Source organism: Hippocampus zosterae, chromosome 9, assembly GCF_025434085.1.
Source record: "Hippocampus zosterae strain Florida chromosome 9, ASM2543408v3, whole genome shotgun sequence".
Classification (NCBI taxonomy): domain Eukaryota; kingdom Metazoa; phylum Chordata; class Actinopteri; order Syngnathiformes; family Syngnathidae; genus Hippocampus; species Hippocampus zosterae.
In genome coordinates, this window is record NC_067459.1 from 9,955,001 (window position 1) to 9,975,463 (window position 20,463).

At 40.9% G+C, this 20,463-nt stretch overlaps 1 protein-coding gene across 3 annotated transcripts in view; it reads left to right on the plus strand.

The window, feature by feature from the left end:
• Positions 1–20,463, plus strand: part of cacna2d2a (calcium channel, voltage-dependent, alpha 2/delta subunit 2a) — a 191,878-nt gene that overhangs the window by 162,803 nt on the left and 8,612 nt on the right. For 2 of the 3 annotated variants that reach the window (XM_052077097.1, XM_052077099.1), the window contains 12 exons: positions 103–213; positions 1,217–1,295; positions 5,715–5,764; positions 11,441–11,530; positions 11,635–11,703; positions 13,255–13,329; positions 13,745–13,819; positions 13,897–13,968; positions 14,500–14,571; positions 14,683–14,744; positions 16,686–16,762; positions 18,894–18,908. In XM_052077097.1, the coding sequence (XP_051933057.1) occupies positions 103–213; positions 1,217–1,295; positions 5,715–5,764; positions 11,441–11,530; positions 11,635–11,703; positions 13,255–13,329; positions 13,745–13,819; positions 13,897–13,968; positions 14,500–14,571; positions 14,683–14,744; positions 16,686–16,762; positions 18,894–18,908 (847 nt within the window). The remainder of the gene's footprint in view (positions 1–102; positions 214–1,216; positions 1,296–5,714; positions 5,765–11,440; positions 11,531–11,634; positions 11,704–13,254; positions 13,330–13,744; positions 13,820–13,896; positions 13,969–14,499; positions 14,572–14,682; positions 14,745–16,685; positions 16,763–18,893; positions 18,909–20,463) is intronic. The other variant, XM_052077098.1, reaches the window with a different exon arrangement.

Genomic DNA, 20,463 nt, shown 5'->3' on the forward strand with positions numbered 1-20,463 from the left:
TGCTTATTAATGCAGTGTTACTTTTTGAAGCCTCCTTCCTCCTAGCTGTTGCGCCACAACTGCTCACTTGTATCTTTGCATTTCTTTCTTTCCTTCTCACAGGAGAGCAGTGCTCCAAGGGCCAACTGCAATAAGATGATCATGATGTTTACAGACGGAGGGGAGGATCGGGCGCAGGAAATCTTCGAGAAGTACAACTGGCCCAACAAAACGGTCAGTCGCCGAAAAGCAGTCGCACGTGACCCTGAACATCTCGTGTGTACGCGGTGACCTTGTGTCATCAGCACATGAGTCGATTATTTCCCCGTCTTTGTTGTTTGTGTTTGTCTTTGCTCGTCTCTTTTGTTCTCGCCACCGGTGTTAACAGCTTTGACCTGCTAACTAATTAGCCGCTTTATCGCCAAAAGCCTGTGAAAAAAAAATTACAGCCAATAGTCGGCGGCTGTGTTCCAGGCCTCCGCCATCTCACGTTTATCCCGCTATCCATTACCATCTACTTGCGCGCTGACAGCTACTGTCATGCAGGAATAATCTGTATTCCGACAAGCACCGCCGTGGTTCTTTGCGAGGCAGCTGTGCAAGATGCGTCGAGTAGGCTAATCTAATCGCACTCTGTATTTGTGTTTTTGTGGTACATGACAGCAAAGGTAATGCCTTCCATTAAGGTGTGTTGGATCCACGGTTATCTTTCTGCACATGTTTGGGGCCTGTGCCAAAAGACCTCTTGGAATCCATGTTTATTGTTGTTATTCCGCCTTTTTGGGGGCCTCAAAATGCCCGAAAAAGCTACACTTTTTTTTTCAAGCGTTTGTACCCTGTTGAAAATTGATGTATTTCAATGGGTACTACACATGACACACTCCAAAAATTCGAAAGTTAAAAAAATATATAAATAAATTAGACCAAGACACCACTTCCACACATCAACATGAAATTGGGTGGACATAGGACATCAGTCATGGTAAAAAAATAAAAAATAAATAAATAAAACATGATTGTTTTTGTGAAGGCCAATTTGTGGTAATAATATTCTACCATGTGAGCAGAAATCAATGTAAACATTTGGTAACCTTGTCATTGTAATCCGACCGCTTTATTGAACAACTTTTATGACACTGTCACAGTAGAGTATCATACACATTTGAATGATTCCAGTCTTTTTTTTTCATTTACCCCTTGCATTTATTTTCAATTGCCTCATGTTTCTCCCCCACAGGTGCGCGTGTTCACCTTCTCGGTGGGTCAGCATAATTATGACGTCACCCCGCTACAGTGGATCGCTTGTGCCAACAAAGGTAAATGTGGGGTCAATGTCATTTAATGTTTTACTGAATATACAAATAGGCTCTACTTCCAGAGGTTAACGTTACGTGTTTATTTGTTTCTTTGTCTTTGGGTGTGTCAAAAAAAGCTACAAGTCTGCTATATTGACATAATAATTTTTTTTTTTTTTTTTTTTATTAGTTGTCAGGCTGTTTATGTACCTCACAGTCTTCTTGTTACATTATGTTGCAATGTTTTTTTTTGTTAGTTTGTTTGTTTTTAAATAGTGAGGTTCTCTGGTGCTGATTAATGCAAAGGGCTATTGATTTGGTATCCAGCTTTGCAATGTTAGTGACTCCTGTTAATATGTGATTGCAAAGTAGCAATTTACTGTTAATCAGCACAGTGTGAATTGATCATAAATGTGTTGTCTATCAACCAGCTTTTAATAACAACCAAGGTTCAACTCCAGTTAGTAGCTTGCTACTGTTAAGTAAAGAATAAATCGGAAAATGGGAAGTTGGATGTCTGATTGCCCCAAAATAGACTTTCTTTCCACCCAGCTCAGTTATTTTTAAATCTTCTCCTTTTGACATGTCTTATTTGTCTCCGCTCAATCTGAAAGCTCCTTTATGAAGTCTCGGAAAACTTCAGACATATCTCGTCAGAAGTTATTAATTAGCAGGAGCGGCGTCTGCCTGTGGGGTGATTAGCTCGTCATCTTTGTGTCAGACTGAGCTGAGTGCCAAGGATTATGACTGCTTCGCTTTTCACCTCCGAAGTAATTAGCTCGCCGCTGAGGTAAAACAATAGGCATGCCTCTTACGGGACGGGTCCTCTCCACATCCTCGGGACTTGATTGGTCTTTGCTATCTGACTCCAACAGAGGCAGCTCCCCGACACAAGAGCTGACCACTGTCCTGTTTCAGCGTACACACATTACCGATTTTTAACATCTGCACCAATTTTTAAAATGGGAGAGACGTGATGAGGACATGTGATCTATGTTCTGCTCTTATAGAGTATGTTTTTTATTTTTAGAAAGTCCCCACAGTCCTACTCAAATGCCAGTTTTTTGTGATATATATAAACAAATGAAAACAAGATACTGTATTTTCCGCACGACAAGGCACTTTGGAGTATAAAGCGTGCCTTCAGTGTATGGCCTAGTGTAAAACAATTTTCATACATAAGATGCACTGCATTATAAGGCGCAGAATAGAAGCCACAATAGTGGATGCTGTTGCGTTATGCATCTACTAGATGGTGCTGCACTAAAGGGAATACAATACAATACAGCTTTATTTATATCAAGCAGGTGTTGAACACACACTGAACTTGTTTGACTATGTGTGTGTATGTGAGTGCAATTTACGTACATGTGTGCAAATGTCACATAAACATCACGTTGCAGCTGGTGTTGATGTCTCCATTCACTGTTCACCCTTGCTCACTGTTTAGTCTTAACAGTTACCTCTTCCCAACCACGTCCTCGGAAAGGTGGTTGCAACCCTAACCTTTCACACAGTACAGCAAGCAAAAGTCAGCATATAATGAAGAATATATAATGATTATAGATGTGAGTAAATAATAAAGGATATATCTTTATTGAAAGCATAAGCGTTCTTCATTGCAGGCAAAGCCAACTAATGATTGCAAGCATAAGCGTTCTTCTTTGCAAGCAAAATCAAACTATCATGACAGGCAGAAGCATTCTTCTTTGCGAGCATAAATTGAATCGAATAATACGCAAATGTATGATTACTAAAAAATAATAAATCCAACAGCAGGGGTTTCAAACTCATTTCATATTGTGGGTCGCATACAGCCTTGGTAGATGTCAAGTGGGCCGGACCATTAAAATTATACCATATTCTGCTAGAGATAACCAAAATATCATGTCTTTCCTTTGTTTTGGTATAGTGAAGCACAAGAATATTCGGAAAACGTTGAAATTTAATGAACATATCTTTTACCAAACATTTCATGAAACATCTTAGATTTCCTTCAACTAATGTGCAATTCACTTTTATCATTCATATATATGATCCCATCTGATCCCAATGATTGTATACAGAGGCACACCGCTTTAACAAGTAATTGGTATTGAAAAATATAGTCATGCATTTTAAGATTAAATGAGATTTATAAAGGATTTTTTAAACCATTTACCTATGTGCACGTAAAATGTAAATGTAATCCCTGCCTACACTTTACAAACGAAAGAGAAAACAGTGGATATAATAACTAGCGGATAATTCATGAATCACACCTTATTAAAAATATTAATTCCATGTCTTTTATGCATTCTTTTTTCATTTTAAAATTATCCTGCGGGCTTGATCGAAGCTCCTTGGGGTCCGGTTGCGGCCCGCGGGCCATATGGTTGACACCACTGATAACAGAGCACTTTACAGAACGTTTAAAATACTAAATCCAATAAATATCCAATAAATCAGAATAGTGATCCATATGTAAGGCGCATGGGATTATAAGGTGCACTGTCGGATTTTGAGAAAATTTAATGCTTTTACGTGCAGAAAATACGGTAAATCGTCTCAAAACAGACTTGTGTACTTTTTGGAATTATGGCAAGAAATAGTAAATGGCTAATTCCGAACATAGCCATTTCCCGAAATAAAGTATAAGAAGGAGTATAATATAAATAAATACATATGCAAGCTTTTTGTCATTTTTGTCATCGGGCGAGAGATTCCTTGTGTGTATCTGGAATATTTTCAAAAGAAGGTTGAATTTTTTATCATCATTCCATAAAGTAATTTTGCCACAAAATCAGCAATTGCTCAACCACCCAAAAAAACAAAAAAAATAAACACCATCCCCACAGCCAAGCATGCCCGTGGCAGCCTCATGCTTTGTTCTCTTTGGTCATAAGATGGAACTGCAGCCTGCGACAACATGGGGGGAATTATGAACAGCTCCAAATACTGTAGCAGTTGATGATGGCACAAAACCTTCAGAAATCGGATAGGGAACAAATGGCAGGGAAACCTATTACAACATAAACATTTCATTTGGGGTTAATCACTTGAAATGGTGGCAGGTATGTGTGGACTACCATTTAACTTTTTAACTACCGTAGATTGATTGTGATTGGTTAATTTTGAACCTGGCCACGTCCCCAAATAGAGTCTAAAAGCGTGTGCACACTTGTGCAATCACCTTATCTGACTTTTTTTACATTTTCCTCCCTTCTTGAAAAGATTGGAAACACAATTCCAATAGAGTTGTTCAAGTTAAAGGTCACACCGAGTGAGGAAAATGTTTTAAATGATTTATCTTGGTCTCATTGTCTGTTTGTTTTTTTTTGTTTTTTGTTTGTTTTTGTATCACCGAAAATTGGCATTTAAACAGGGGTGAGTAGAATTGTTATATCCACTACTGTATAGACTGGCCGTAGTCTATATAATTAAGTGTGATGTGTCATGGAGAGAGAGAGCGTGTGCGTGTGTTTGTGTGTGTCATTGTCTACGTGGGACAGCTTTGCAGCTCAACAAAGTTCACCACATATCAAAAATAAAAAGAGTCATCTCAGGCCATATAGTTGAGGCCATCTCAGGCATATAAGCAGTTGATGCCGTCTGCGGTTTTGCACTTTGTCTAAACACTGATGGCTTTAATAATTTGGGGAGAGATGCTGATTGACCAGGGCGCTTGCTCTCCTCCATTTCTAATCACGCGGCGGGGGACTCGAGAGTGCAGAGAGGTCAGCTCTGTCATCCCACGTCATCCATACAGGCTGATGCCATTCTGTGGATCTCATCATATGAAAAACTTGGATTGGATTCACACTTACAGCTTCGGTCAGGGAGGCCGCTTATACCGCTACTTTACGGAACACGCTCGTCGGGCGTCCCGCAGACCTCCAGTCAGGGCTTCTCGGCCGAGGTGGTCGCTCGTAGCGCCTCTCGGAGATCCCACTGGCTTGCTTGTGGGCATGTGTGGGCGTGTGTTTTGTCTGCAGGGCTGGTATGAGGGTGGCTCCTCAAGTTTATATGTATGAGATTGAAGACCCAATCGTTTTCTTGAATTGGGCGGCGCTGGTGCTAAGAGAGAAGGAATGAGCAAGAATGCTATGAGATGGGTGCATGGAGGAAAACATTACTTTGGGTGTGAGGAATTAGCATTTTAACATGACAAAAAGTTCCAAAAAGTTTATTTTGCTTGATTTGCTTAAATGTCACAGAAACTCAGTTTTACCCCCAAACATTTATTATCTTTTTTTTTTATTCGAATCTAATCTATGAATAGGTTTAACATTGACAATTGTAGGCCTCAATTGTTTTCGGATCAGTTTCTTTGGGACAGAAAAAAACGAAAGACAGAAAGTGGAGAGGTCCAACTACTGTATGTCTGTAACCCAACTCAGTGACTTGATTTTGTGGTTGAGCTTGCGGTGGGAATAATATTGATACATCTTTTATTTTCAGGTTACTACTTTGAAATCCCATCGATTGGAGCCATCCGAATCAACACCCAGGTGAGATGTACAAGATTACAACATGGACTTGTGAAAGGGAATGAAAATGACTTTTGAAGAGGCTCATTTCCTTCTTTGTTCCCTTAGTGGTTACGCCGTGGCAATACGCCTCAGGTGCTTTATAACACGAAGTCTTCTCAAGTGGATGACTTTACAATGGAAGTTACGGTGTTTCGCATGACATACTGGAGGATCTGAGTTCTCTTTCACAAGAATGTTTTCTTTCACCACACTCACGCACACTGTGGGTTCCTTCTCACTTGCTTGAGGAATGGCGAGCTGACAGAGGCCCTGTGGAGAAGCTCATTGCAGATCTAGAATTTGACACACACACACACGCCCGCACGCACACACAGCTTTTTCTCGGCCCCTTCAGAGCCACATGAGTCCCAAAAAGACACTGTTAGCACTGACAAACGGCTCAAAGATGAATCTTATTCTTGGAATTGCTGTGTTTATTACCGTATTGGCCCAAATATAAGACGGCCCTGATTATAAGACGACGCCCTCAAACGTCAAAGTTTGAAAAAAGACTTTTTGAACACAAATTAATTTTTATACAGAAAATAATGACAGTACATCTGAAACAAATGATTATAACAATATATTTGAGAGGAAAAGCATGTTATTTTGCATCATTCAAATATTACTTTATGTTAACTGTTTTGTTCAGCGCTTTGTTACAGCTGCCGCTGTTGTGAAAGCGCTATATAAATAGGCATGTATTGTATTGTATTAATATCTGAACATTTAAATATGTAAACTAAAGTGCACTCACATTTCTAACTGAATGGCTTTTGGTTTTTGAAATGTAACTGACATCATAACTTCTCCTCAGCTGCCGGTTAACCTGGCCGATCTTCGACCCACTTTTCTCCAGATTGTGGCTACGTTTCTCCATTTTCTGTTATCTGTTGTATTATTTTCTTCTCTTTTCTTTCTTACTGCTATTTTTTATTTTTCTTCTTTGTGTTACCGCTATTTTTATTTTTATTCTTCGTGACAGGGGTTCATTTTGGCCTGTGGAGTCAAGTTTAGCTTTCACTTCAATGATATCTGCCGCCATCTAGCGTCGTGAATGGGTATAATGTCTAAACCCCGAATATAAGACAACCCCCACTTTTTCAGTCTTATTTCAATGCAAAAAACACCGTCTTATATCCGGGCCAATACAGTATTGTTCTTCCCACAAATAAATGGCCGATGCCATTTGTTGGCAAATTCCATGGTGCGCGCTTTGACCATCTTCTACCAGGAAATTCACCCAAATGGGACGCAATCAGACGCAAAGTATCTCAGATAGATAGGCGCCACTAAATTGCAAAGCTTTTGGATATAAAATCGAATGGCGGCGGAGTATGACATCAAAGGCTCATCACCGTTGGGGGGGAGTTAAATAAATAAATACATATATACATAAATAATAACAGCAGCTCACACCCGTTTTACCAATCAATAAAAACTGTGGTGTCTGTTGATAAAGGAATCACAAAATTCTCCCGGATGTAGACAGACACAGTAACAGTTGTCACAAATGTCCTTCTCGATGTAGTACACCGCCCCCTTGGTGGCCAATGAAAAGTGAATAACTCAGTATACATCAACTGCCATGTTGCAGAAAGACGCGTTGCTTCATGTTGATGTGCGAGAGAGAAATTCCCCATGAGAGCTGAAGTGACTTTGAGGCTTTACTGTACATGCCCACTCAAACAAGGCGCATGATTGTTTCTCGGCGCAACATCTACCAGAGAGCACGAGTGGATTCACAGCCTTGACACCTGGTCGAGGAGCCTTATTTTGAAGGTTTCCCAACCCAGTCAGCTGTTTTTTAGACACGTCGCAAGGAGGCTGAAGTGACAGCCAAAACTGTCAGGTAGGTAAGAGTTTTTTTCTTCACCAAAAAAAAAAAAAATACCATTCTGTGATTAAAAAAAGAAAATCTATTACCTTAAACCTATTTCAACTAATAAGAAGATAAGATGAACGTCATCGCACTAACCATAACCTTCTTTTTCTCCATTTTAAAAACCTCAGCTACACCATCAGCGCCTCCAGTAGAAGAGTCTCAGAGGAAAGCTAAAGCCTGTACAAGTCAACAGAGAGCCACCTTCGACGCCACCAACACAAGCCACTTCGCCTCTCTCGGAAAGCATTGTTGATGTATGTTAATTACTATACAAGGTTTTAGAATTAAAGATTTAAGTAAATATGTGTGTTGTCGTAATCATTGTTTCAAATATGTAAAGCATGAATACTGTTTACGTTCTTTAAACATGCTGGTACATACATATTCACGAAAATTCCTGAGGGGAGCAAATCCTACCTCGTGGTTTTCATCTTTCGCGAGGGATTTCTGGTCCCCATTAACCATGAAAAACCATGGACTTCGGGATTTTATTTTCATTTTTTGTGGGTTACGAGTGTCCATCAATACCTCTTTGAAAGTGACAATCAAAAGTGAGCATTATTCTCTTTTTAAAAAGGCATACCTGCGATCTCTGCTCTACTAGACTTCCTGGCATGATGGAAGCAATTATGGAGATAATGGCCTCTAATCACCAAGCGGGGCTGCTGTGACTTTATACGGCTTTGGCTCCTTTGCGCCACAAATTTGTGCTCGCTACAGTTTTTATGCGCCCTAGATTGTTCTAGTCAGGCGTAAAATTTCCCCTATATGCCGTGAAAAGGTCTGGCTGTCACTGTCCTGATGGAATATCTCCCAGTGGCGCGTTTAAGCGGACTTTTATCGAGCTAATAATAGAATAGGTTACGCCTGTCAGCATCTCGCGGTTCGGCCTATGAGAGCAAACAGTCAGGAGCTTGACACTGACACGGACGTGTGCTCGAGTAGGTCGCCCCCACATGTGTATTTCAAGGTTATGTTACTCAAAGGTCAAAATTTACGTGCGGTCTTTCCTTTTCTTCACATTCATTTTACCGTTGGGGAGAAAAAAAAAATTCAATCATGACAATAGTTTTGGTACGCACCAAAACTATAGTTAGGACTATATGATAAAACCTTAGACCAAAGGTGTCACTCATTTTTGTCACAGGCCACTTTAAAGTTAGGTCTTCCGTCGGAGGGCCATTATGACAGTGAAACCACAAAAATGTGTAATCACATTATCGCATTATTAGTTGTAAGGGAAACACAATTATTACAAAATGCCAACATAATTTCTTACAGATTAAAATTTGACATTTCTGTAAATTTTTTAGCAAGGATCATGCAAGTTTAAACACTTGATTTTCTTTTGGGGGGGTCACATCAAATGATGTTGCAGGTCGGATCTGGCCCCAGGGCCTTGAGTTTGACACCTGTGCCTGAGACAATGTATGCCTGTGTGTATGCCACTGCTGTTTGTGTCCAGATATCCCTGAAAGCTGAAACGGTTACAATACCACATGGGCAATGCTCGTTTCATTATATTGACGATGGACTCTGTTGAACTGTATTACGATATGTTTTAATATACGACAATATCATAAGCGCCACTGTCTATTTATCTAAGGTTTCAAAATGTCAATATTCCCCCCCAAAAAAGGGCACACTGACTCTCCCTTATAACTATATTCAGCTTTTGATAAAATGAGTATCAATGAATGGATGGGGTCGTTAAAAAAGTTGACTCATTATGTGACAGACCCTTTCCAAAAAATGTGTATATCATGAAAATGTTCATTTATTTTCATATTTCCATTCAGAAAAGTAGTTTTAATTCCTTTTTTTTTTTTTTCATAATTTGGGCTTTCGGTTCCTGAAACCCATGAAAACAAGAATTCAAAAAGTTTGAATACTGTGAAGAAGCAACTGCGTACTTCTTAATTATTTGCAGGAAAAAAAAGATTGCACCCAATCAATCGAAATATGGTATTTTCAAAATAATGTGAATCTTCAGTCCTTGGTTGGGAATCACTGCCTTGCGAGGCCTGTGGCATTGCCTGCGAGTTATGGAAGCCCAAATTTGTTTGATGCTTGCTGCCGGCTCTTCTTTGTTTTGGGATCTGGTGGCTCTCATTTTCCTTTTGATAATACACCATATATTCTCAATGGGGTTTAGGTCAGGTGAGTTGGCTGGCCAGGCAAGCACTGTGATGGCATGGGCATCAAAGCGGGTTTTGGTGCTTCTGGCGGTCCGGGCAGGTACCAGGTCCTGTTGGAAGATAAAATCAGCATCTCCATCCATGCCAGATTCTTGAATGTTCTTTGTTTGATAATCCAGTGAAGCCCACGGTCATCTATTTTGCTGGTGCATCTTCTCTTGCCACATTTTGCCCTTTCACTAGACCAAGGGTCGGCAACCCAAAATGTTGAAAGAGCCATAATGGACCAAAAAAAAACAAAAAACAAATATGTCTGGAGCCGCAAAAACTTAAAAGCCTGATCATGAACTCAACACATGCTGTATGTATCGATATTGGCGATATTAGCCTGCTATCAACATGACTAAGTTGGCTACAAATACACAAGCATTCATGATTAATTGTCCCCCACCCTCCTGCAGTTTATCCTGTAGAGCAGGGGTGCCCAAACTTTTTTGACGGAAGATCTACTTTTCGATCAACCAACCTCCCGCGGTCGACCCGTTACCGCACGCGCGCATACGCACACACTTACACATGCATGCCATAATGAGCAACAGCCATAACGACCGCTAAGATGCACAAGGCACGGGACGCACTTTCGCAGCGTTCTATCGTAGCTCGCGTGTAGCATTTAAAAATGCTTTTCTCGCCACCCAGATTCCCATTCTTTGCAAGTACCCTCGATGATGTGTCGATTTATTCGACACATTTTTACAGCATTGGAAAACGTTAATAATGTTTGTGTCATATTTGTCCTCTTCTAGAAACGATATTCAAACAACAAATGCTCCAGGGAGCCACTAGGGGCGCTAAAGAGCCGCATGCAGCTCTAGAGCCGCGGATTGCCGACCCCCGCACGAGACTTTCCATTGATATGCTTGGACATGGCACTCTGAACAGCTAGCCTCTTTTGTTCTGAACTTGAAAGGCTTATACATTCTATGGATGTTATCAGTGAAGGTCTCTTGGCCAGTTGTAAAGTGTGCAGTCTTCCCCATATTGAACCAAACTGGAGCAATTTAGTGACACCTGTGACACTTCGTTTAAAACGATCATGCCCTGCAAGATGTGTGCTAATTTCCCCACAGTACTCAATTTTTTCAAATTCCTCTTTTTATGGGTTTTATGAGCTGGAAACTCAAATTATGTAAATATACACAAATATATACTTGAAATCTTTTAAAATTGTGGTCCCTGAATCTATCATCTAGGAACGTTTCATTTTTTGGCATGGGTCTGTAGTTTTATTTTGAACACTTCACCTCAATTCACATTGCCGTGAGACTTTTGTCACAATGCCAGCATCGGCATTAGGGCCCCGGGGAAAAATGGCCCTGGTTGCACGTCATGCCTTTGACGGCCCTTAATGTGATTTTAACAGCTCCTTCATGATGATGAACTGTAGCCTTGAGTGGCTTGCTGAGGCTTTTTCCATTGCCGATGACCTCCTGCTTTATGTGGCCACCCACAGGGAAGCTTTTCTGGTTTCACAGATATTGAAAGGCATTCCTTGTTATAACGCAAGCCGAGCTCTATAAAAATAAAGCATGTGCGTTTTACCGCTGCTGTGTTTTTATGGTGTGGTCTTAGGAGTATCTGGATGTCCTGGGACGACCCATGGTGCTGGCCGGGTCCAAAGCCAAGCAGGTGCAGTGGACCAACGTCTACCAGGATGCTTTGGTGAGGGGAATAGATAGATAATAAAACATAGAGAGAGAAACTTCAGCTGAGTGAATGGTGCCATTGATGGTGGTGGTGTTGTTTGTTCCATTTTGCTCTTGTAGGGTTTGGGCCTTGTTATCACGGGGACCATGCCGGTCTTCAACCTCACTGCTGACAGAACGAGCGCACAGGTACACTATATGAGATGACGTTTACATTGGATTTAAAGAAGAAGAAGACATATAATCCACTGATATGATGTTCATTCCATCCTACCTATAGACTTTCCTACCGATCTTCCTCGCTTCCTACCTTCCTTCACACTTAGCTACTTAAGTGCCGATTTTTTCTCCCGTCCTTCTTACCAACATTCCTGCCTACTACCTCTCTTCTTTCCTACAAAACTCCTTTTCTTCCTTCCTTGCTTTCTACCTACAAGTACATACATATCTACCTCCCTTCTGAGGTCGATTCATTCCTTCCATCCATTCTTCCTTCGTCCCGACCTACCTATCTTTATGATCTGCCTACCTTCTTTCCTTCTCATCTCACTTCTTTCCCTCCTACTGTCTTTTTCCCTTCCCACTACCTTCCTTCCATCCTTTCTGCCTTATTTCCTTTCTTCCGAACTATTTATCGAACTTCAGCCTTCCTTTGTTTCCCTCCTACCAACCAACATACCATCCTTGCTTCTTTCCTCTCCACTTAATTTTCTTCCCTTCTCCCTTCCAACCGACTTACCTGCTTCCCTCCCTTCCTTTCTTCCCTACTGCCTTCCTCCCTACCTACCTACCCTACCTTTCTTCCTACTTTGTTTTTTTGTCTCCAACTAAATTTATTTAACGAAATTTTGTTGGGGAAAAATAAATGTCCTCTTTTTTTCAACCTACCTTTCTATATACAGTATGTTCCTTGATACCTACCAACCAGTAGCTATGTTCTGATTGACATTCCTAGGAAGGAATACCTACCTATCTACCTACCGACACTGGAAAAAAAATGAAAGTGGTAAACCGATGTAATTTTCTCATCTTTTCTTCAAAAATAAACAAATGATATACATTAGTTTAATTCATTTTAATTATTTGCAGCCGAAAATCAACTACTTTTTTCAGTATACCTTCCTTCCTGCCTACCTGTCCACTTACCAGTCCCTATGTTCTTAGCTACCTATCACCTACCTTCATCCTATATAACCTTCCTTCCTTGCTAACTCCCTTTTTCCGTACCTCCCCACGTTCATACCTAAAAAGCATACATATACTGTATTTACTAATGTTCATTACCAAACCCAACCGTCAATATCAAAATCAAAATCAGTCTTCAAATTTTCTGTTACATTTCAGATATAAGCCTGAAATTGAAAGGGGAGGCATCTGGCTTTTGGGAGGGGGGTATACAGTAGAAAGAAAGCTTTCGTTGCCTGTTGGCGAGTCAGCCGTTGCCTCAATGCTGCCGACAACTGTGTTGCTTAAGTCCAACAATGCCCTCAAGAGGTGAGAGTTGGCATTGCAAACAATGTTGTGCAGTAACTGTTATCGCCCAGACGGCACTTGGGATCCGTCTTTCAGCATCCTTAAGCTCAGTATTTACTTTGAGCTTATCACCGGAGCGTAAAGCAGCGGAACAGATAGAAGTGATAAGAGCTAAAGTAGGTGCTAAGCAGATAGTGGCCCAAAGTGACAACTCAGAAGAGCTTCTTCAGGCTCAGTGTAATACTGAATGTGCTCTCCCCTAAATAGAATCAGCTTATCCTTGGAGTCATGGGCGTGGACATCGCAATCAACGAGATAAAAAAGAAGACACCCACATATCGAGTGAGCATGGTGGACACACAAACACGGCACACTACTTGCAAAAATTTAGAGGCATGAGGCTAAGAAGGCACTGTAATTGTAAACACTGTGAGCTTGATATGACCTTGTCGAAACTTGGGAATGTCCAACTGTTCACTATTTTGTACTTTTTGCTCAACTTGCTGTACTCTAACTCGGAGCCGAACAGCAAAATTCAAAACACAGAATATGATCAGCGAACAGCAAGTTGTGCAAAAGAAATACTGAAATATTAAGTCAAATTGATTTTGCCTCGTAAAAGTTATGGTTCATTTTAAATTCGTCTGGAAAGCTCACGCAGAAAACGCATTATCCCTTACCTTTAATCGGTGATATACTGTTTGTGTTTGCACATTGATGATGATGTCATCACCTCTCACATAATTTTGTCACGCAGCTCGGCGCCAACGGTTACACCTTTGCGACCGATCCAAACGGCTATGTGTTGCTACACCCCAACCTGCGACCGAAGGTGTGTATGCGTCTATAGAACTGCAGAAGGTCGATTAGTTGGTTCTTTTACTTATACGTATTTGTGCTCTCGAGTAGATCATCAACTTCAGGGAGCCTGTCACGCTGGACTTCCTCGACGCGGAACTGGAAGACAGCAACAAGGAGGAGGTAAGAGCATTTATTGCGTGTTGTCCCTAACCTCAAATCATCGGATTTCCGTCATAAACTGAGGACTTCCTGTACAGTAATCGCCACTACATAGCAGTTCACATATCGCACACAGATCATGATTTTTTTATTTTTTTTTTAATGTAACATGGGTTCCAAATTGTGTACATGCTACATGCATGGTATAGATGGTTTGCTGATTATTCTTTGTGCAATTCAATCCAAACGGGATACCGGTCTGTTTTATTTTCAGTCCTTTGCTGCTATCTTGTGGCATCTCTTTAAGTAATTACAAATTCCTTTTTGGTGATGGTGGTGTGAATTGTATGTGGGGTTTTGCTTTTCGCAGCGGGGCTCAGTCCTGATTCCTTACAAACAGCAGAGGTTCAGTGTATACCCAATATATATATATATATATATATATATATATATATATATATATATATATATATATATATATATTAAAAATCTTTTGTTTGTAATATTTTGTGTTTTAAACGTATCGTTCACCCTCTCTCCATTTCCTCTCAGATCCGGAGACAAATGATTGATGGCAAATCTGGGCAGAGGAAAATCAAGACGCTCATTAAGTCGGTTGATGAGGCAAGTCGTCAATACACCGAGACTCAGTCATGTTTCAAAGCAGCTCCGTCGTGAATGATTTGCTGCCATTTGCGGGGGAGCCATGTGACACGATACTGTGGCTATCCACAGAGGTACATCGACGAGGCCGTACGAACGTACACTTGGACGCCGGTGGAGGGCACAGACTACAGGTAGGCAGTCCATTTGTTTTTCCTGCTTGAAGTGCAGCTTTGGAATCTGGGCTTGTTGAGCTGGACACAAAACTCTCACAGGATTTCTGTGGTGTGAATGGCAACAGTTTCAGTTCAGCTCCACAGGCTCATTGCACCTCCTGCTATCTAGTGGAAGAGAATGGAATTGTTCTACCTCCCACTATGTGTCACTGGCATAGATAACGTAAATGAAAGAACATTATTTCTAGTAAATAATACATTTCCCCACCAATGAAAAATTATTGGATAATATCCCGTGTGATCGGAGGATGCAGTGGACAGATTGCCAAAACACAAATCACCCCTACTGCGGCGCCCTAAACTTTAAATAATATCTAGGCAACTACATTCCGTTTATTAGATGTTTTTGCTTGTCTTTGCGGACACTGCTGCAATTCAGCTGACTGGCATGAGAATTTTCTGTGTAGTCTCTCCATACCGCTTGAAAATGACGGATCCACCCATTGATGACCCATCTCACAAAACTTGTAAATGAATTAGATTAGACGGGCAGCTTACAAAAGGTGTACTTGGTTGTTTGATTTTTCACTCGGTGGGTGGGCAGGCACTCCAAAGATCTAGCTATTGTTTTCCAAGAATAAAGTACATTTTGCATATGTCCCCTTTAAAGCTGTGTAAAATGGGATGAAAACGAATCAACACACTGTGCGTGAAACTCATTTTGTACCGCGGTGGAAGAAGAAGAAAAAGATAAGGCATTTTGGTATTGGATATCATTTAATTGAGCTTTGTGGTCACAATGTCATGGCTGGTCGGCATAAACACTCAACCGTTAATATGACCATATCCAAGAATGTGTAGCACTGAGTTGATTTTCTGTTTCATTTAACACATACTACATATGATTTAGGGACCAGCTTTACTTATGACTCGCGCTTGGAGGAGGGATGTTAATGATGCTACATTTAAAATGCTTTCCATTTTGGATAGCTTTTAAGATGAGATCACCTTTATTAGTCCTACAATGGGGAAATTGATGTCCATTAAGGTTTCAGGTAATTGTGATTATAAAACGTGGGCTCCACTCTCAGATTGGTCACCAAATTAATCACAGGGTGAATTGTAAATTATACCTTGTCTATCCAAAAGTCATTTGAAATAGGCTTCAGCTCAACTGTGTCCCTAATGAAAGAAAGAATATGGGTGTGTGTACCAAACATTAGCTGGAATCGACTCTAGTTTCAAGTAACCCTCATGAGGACAAGCGGTTTAGAATATGGATGCAACATCTAATTGGGATACAGTGATCACTCCCTCCAACGCGGTTCACTTTCAGCGGCTTCGCTGTTTCACTGATTTTTTTTAGTGCACTTTTTTAAATGCTTTTAAACAGTGAATTGCGTTCTGCAGCCTGATTGGCTAAGGCGCTGACCGACGTGAACAGTCCAACCTCGTACTGACTACAAACAAACAATTATTTTACAGTACAGTGTTTCCGAAAACTATTATAGTTATTTGTTGAAAATGTTTTTTTTTTTTTTTTTTTTTAGTGCTTGGGCTTGAAAACAGGATTTGGTCTTTGGTTTCATTGTATAGAGTGTTCAGTATTGTAATGTAGCTGTAAAAAATAAAGCTCACTACTTCACGGATTTCACCTATCACTGGTTCTTTGTGGAACGATAAACAAGGGATTACTGTATACTCAAGTTATCCACATCTTTAAAACTCATTCAGTACCAGCCAATTCTAGACCAAGTCTGAAAAGACGTTTAAAAACGTCTTTGGGAGTGAATGAGTTTTAATAAAGAAGCAGTTTTCGAGAAAACAGATGAATGGCGAGTTAGATGTCCCAATACGTTTGTCTGTATTCTGTCCCTTTAAGTCCCACACTGTATCTGAATTTACCTTGTTTTGCATGTGGGTGTGGCTCATATTTGTGCATCTGCCTGACTATCTCAGTTTAGGGTTGGTACTGCCCACATATAGCGAGAGCCACATCAAAGCCAACATTAGCGACCAGATCCTGCAGGTGCAGTGTAAGTACCCTCTCACCACAAACACCGGACCACCGCCTCTCTCTCTCTCTCTCTCTCTCTCTCTCTCGCACTCTCTCTTTCGGTCACATCAGACTTTTATCCCCCGGGGTCTCCAACATCATCGTAGGGAACGGAGCGACTCGCCTTTCTTTCCCCGCTCCTCCTCCTCCCCCTCTTCCTCTCGATGCTCCCTGATAGGCTGGATCCGATCTGAGTATCCCTTCCTTCCTCCTCCCTCCTCCTCCTGTCTCCATGCTGTGCTGTAAAAACAAAACACAAAAAAAAAACGGTGATGTTTTTTCTTCGCTTCGGCTGAAGAAAAAAACGAACTGAAGAGACAGAAAGGTGAAAGCTATGTGACGCCAATGAAAATAATGGTGACTTTGTGCTATTATTTTTTTATGATTATTATTATTTCCCTGCCAAATGCTCTCGCCTCTTCTCCACCGAGAAATGATTCTGAAGCGTGTGTGTTCCAGTATTGTTTGGGGGGGAGGAAAAAGATGCATGCTTTTCACCTCCTTATGATGCCTTTCTTGATTTTCTTTCCCTTCTGTTGTATGTGTGACTCTGTGTACTGCGTGTGAGCTTTGGAATCATTCAGCATATAAACTCCCACAAGGCCCGAGTGTGGGCTGCTCATATGTGGGAGTTTGGGTTTTGTGGGTACGAATGGGGACACACTGTTGTCTTTCTCATTCTTTCTTGGTTGTACTTCCTTCTTGATATTTTTCCACAATAATTGTCTCTTTTTCATGTTGTTCTCATTTGCTCAGGCAAATAAGATTTTTGGTCTTTATTTATTTTTGGCGGGATACACACATATCGATTTTTAGTGTCGTCACCAATTTTTTCTAATTCAGAGAAACCACACACGGGAACTAAAAATAAAATCGACAATTGTGGGTGCAACCGAGACCAGCTGCCTCTGAATAAAAGTGTCTTAGTGCCGAGATATGGTGCCACGACTACAAATTAACAAAGAAAAAGAGATTTCCTATCGTAAATATTGAAAAAGGTTATAATTTCCAGGATGTTTTATAGAGCAAATCAGGGAATTAAATATACTTTTAACACACCTCACACCACATCATTATTGTTCAGGAAAAGCTTTCAGAGACATTCGCAAATGATTTTTAATTGCAAGGCAGGGAGAATGCCCCAATTATCGGGATGCTTATTTGAAAGTGTAGGAGAAAATATGGTGTTAGCTAGGCTAACACATGGCTTGTCGAGTAACTATATTGTACTTTCAAACTTTTCTTGTCATGTTGAGGTTCTGGTCACTTCCTAATTGGCTTGGCCCAAATCAGTGTTGACCACACAAGCAAGGATTTATGATTGTGAATATTGAAAAGATTTCACAATTATGGTTTTGCAAGCAGATTGGCGAGAGAAAAAGATCACTCTAAAAGGGGAACTAAACATAGCGGTTTTTATGAGCAAGACTATGATGTATGTGCCCTTACTAGTCTCCGCTCTATTCTGGTTGATATTGTGTTTGTGGAGGAAGAATTAAGCAGATTAACCCAGCTGTTTGATCCATTTCAGGGGGCTGCCATTTTGGCTAATACAGACCCCTGCTCGAGATGGAAATTGACATCAAATTGCCCTCAGCCTCGCATTACAAACGTCACAGTTTTTTGCGCTTGGTCTCATGACTTTCACCATGCGAGCCCAAGGGCAGTTGTGATGTCACTTTCAGTTGACAGCAGAGGGCGGTATCGGCCAAAATGGCATACAGGTAAGATAATCTGCAAAAAAAAAATCTGCAATTGCAAAATTATTCATCAGAATACTCTGTTTAGACTAGTGGGGGCAAATACAAAACATTTTCTGCCGTGAGTTCTGTTTTTAACCACACTACACCAGAGGAAAATCGATCAGGATTTTCAAAGACATCCGATAATCGTAGGGTCGCTGACTTTCAAGCCGTCGAGCCGATTATCACTCTGTGTGTATCCCACTATACTTGTCTTGTTTGATTTCAGTATTTTTTTTCCAAGAACACAATATTTTTATTCAAGCAATAAATTGAATAAAATATTGTCTGTGACCCCTCCCCCTCAAAACCCCTTCCTACCCGACCCCCTGTTTCTTTTCTTGCTCCTTCTCTGATGGATCCACACAGTGTCATACACCCAGGGCAAGTATACTCCATCTTGGTCCACGTTCCCTTTTATATGACTCCCTATTCTTCCTGCCTACCGCCTCCTCCCTCATCCAGAGTCCCCCCCTCCACTCCCCACCCCTTACCACAACCACCACCTACCTCGTAACTTCACCCTAACCTTATGGCTCCCCTTGTCTGCCTGCCTGTCTTTGCCTCTTGGACCCTCTTCTCCTACTTTTAACCTCACCCTTCCAGACATGATGATAAAGGCTCAGTTCTCAGTTCACCTCTGCTGCAGACGCACTGAACAGAAAGACAGATGTTCGTGTTCCTTCTATGGATGGCTCCTTTCCTCCTGTCTGTCTTTCGCCTCTTCTTTGCATCCTTTCTTCCCAATACTTGTCTATCTCTTATGGTGTCACGAATCTGTAAATGTTCATTCGAACATCAAGGTGAACAACGTAACAGTAAGGTCGATTGGTGATCTCTGCAAATGTACAAGTCAATATTTCACAGTTTATTAGTACCCTGAAACTGTCTGAGAACAGAAAAAAAGCCTTGAAACTAGTCCAATCAACATGAAACTAAGTGTAAACAGGACGCATGAAAAAGTCTCAAGGACCTATATCCGAAATTGAACATCAGTCAGCCATTTTGGGTTAGGGTGAATTATAGGTCTTGGACTTTGACAAATTTCTACAAGGGAATTTGTCCGAATGAGCCCAAATCCGTACTCACTAGACAGATGGGCATTGCCAACTTGCCCATCATTTTTGCTTATGTCAAAAAATGTGGGCAGAGCATGACGTCAAAGTTTGATGATTATTACCGAGATTGTCAAAAAAAAATAAAAATAAAGCTTCATTTTCCTAATCGACATGCAATTGGGTGGTTATATCTGTCATACCAGGACACATAAAAAAGTCTCAAGGACATACTGTATGCACAGAATTGAAGAGCAAATAGATCTTTTTTAGATTTTTTAGATCGATTTTCTTTTATTTGTCTCATAATTTGAGGATCTTCTGCAAGGGAATCTTTCCTAATTATCCCCAGTTGGAAGCAAGTTTCCAAGAAAAAAAAATATACATTTTGAATATTTGCTTGGTATATGTATACCAGCTCCATTGCGAGTGTTCCTCCTCGCATCTTTTGATGCCGGGAATTCCTTATTTTGCGCACACCGGCGAAAGGGAGGGGCTTCATCTGCTCGACGACAACAGTTGCACCAGCCATTTTGCAAAGAGCCATGGAGGACAAAGTGGTCAATACTGTAGCTCTAGTTAATGCTTGACTTGGTACAGTTCAACAGTTGTAAAAAAAAAAAATCATAATAATGCTAACAATAAAATACATACCAGATACGCCAACCTCCTCAGCCATCAAACGCCAAGCCTGCTCACGTTTATTTTGGTCGCGGTCCTAATGCTGGCCGAATTGGACAGATGGAACACCCCCACCTGGCAGAATGCAACAATAACCGGATTGGCTGCCGCAAAGCGAAGCACGTAAAATATTCAATTTATTTAACTTGGCGAAGAGACAAAATAAGCGGATTTGAGGTGCGCATGCACGCGTTTCACGCCTC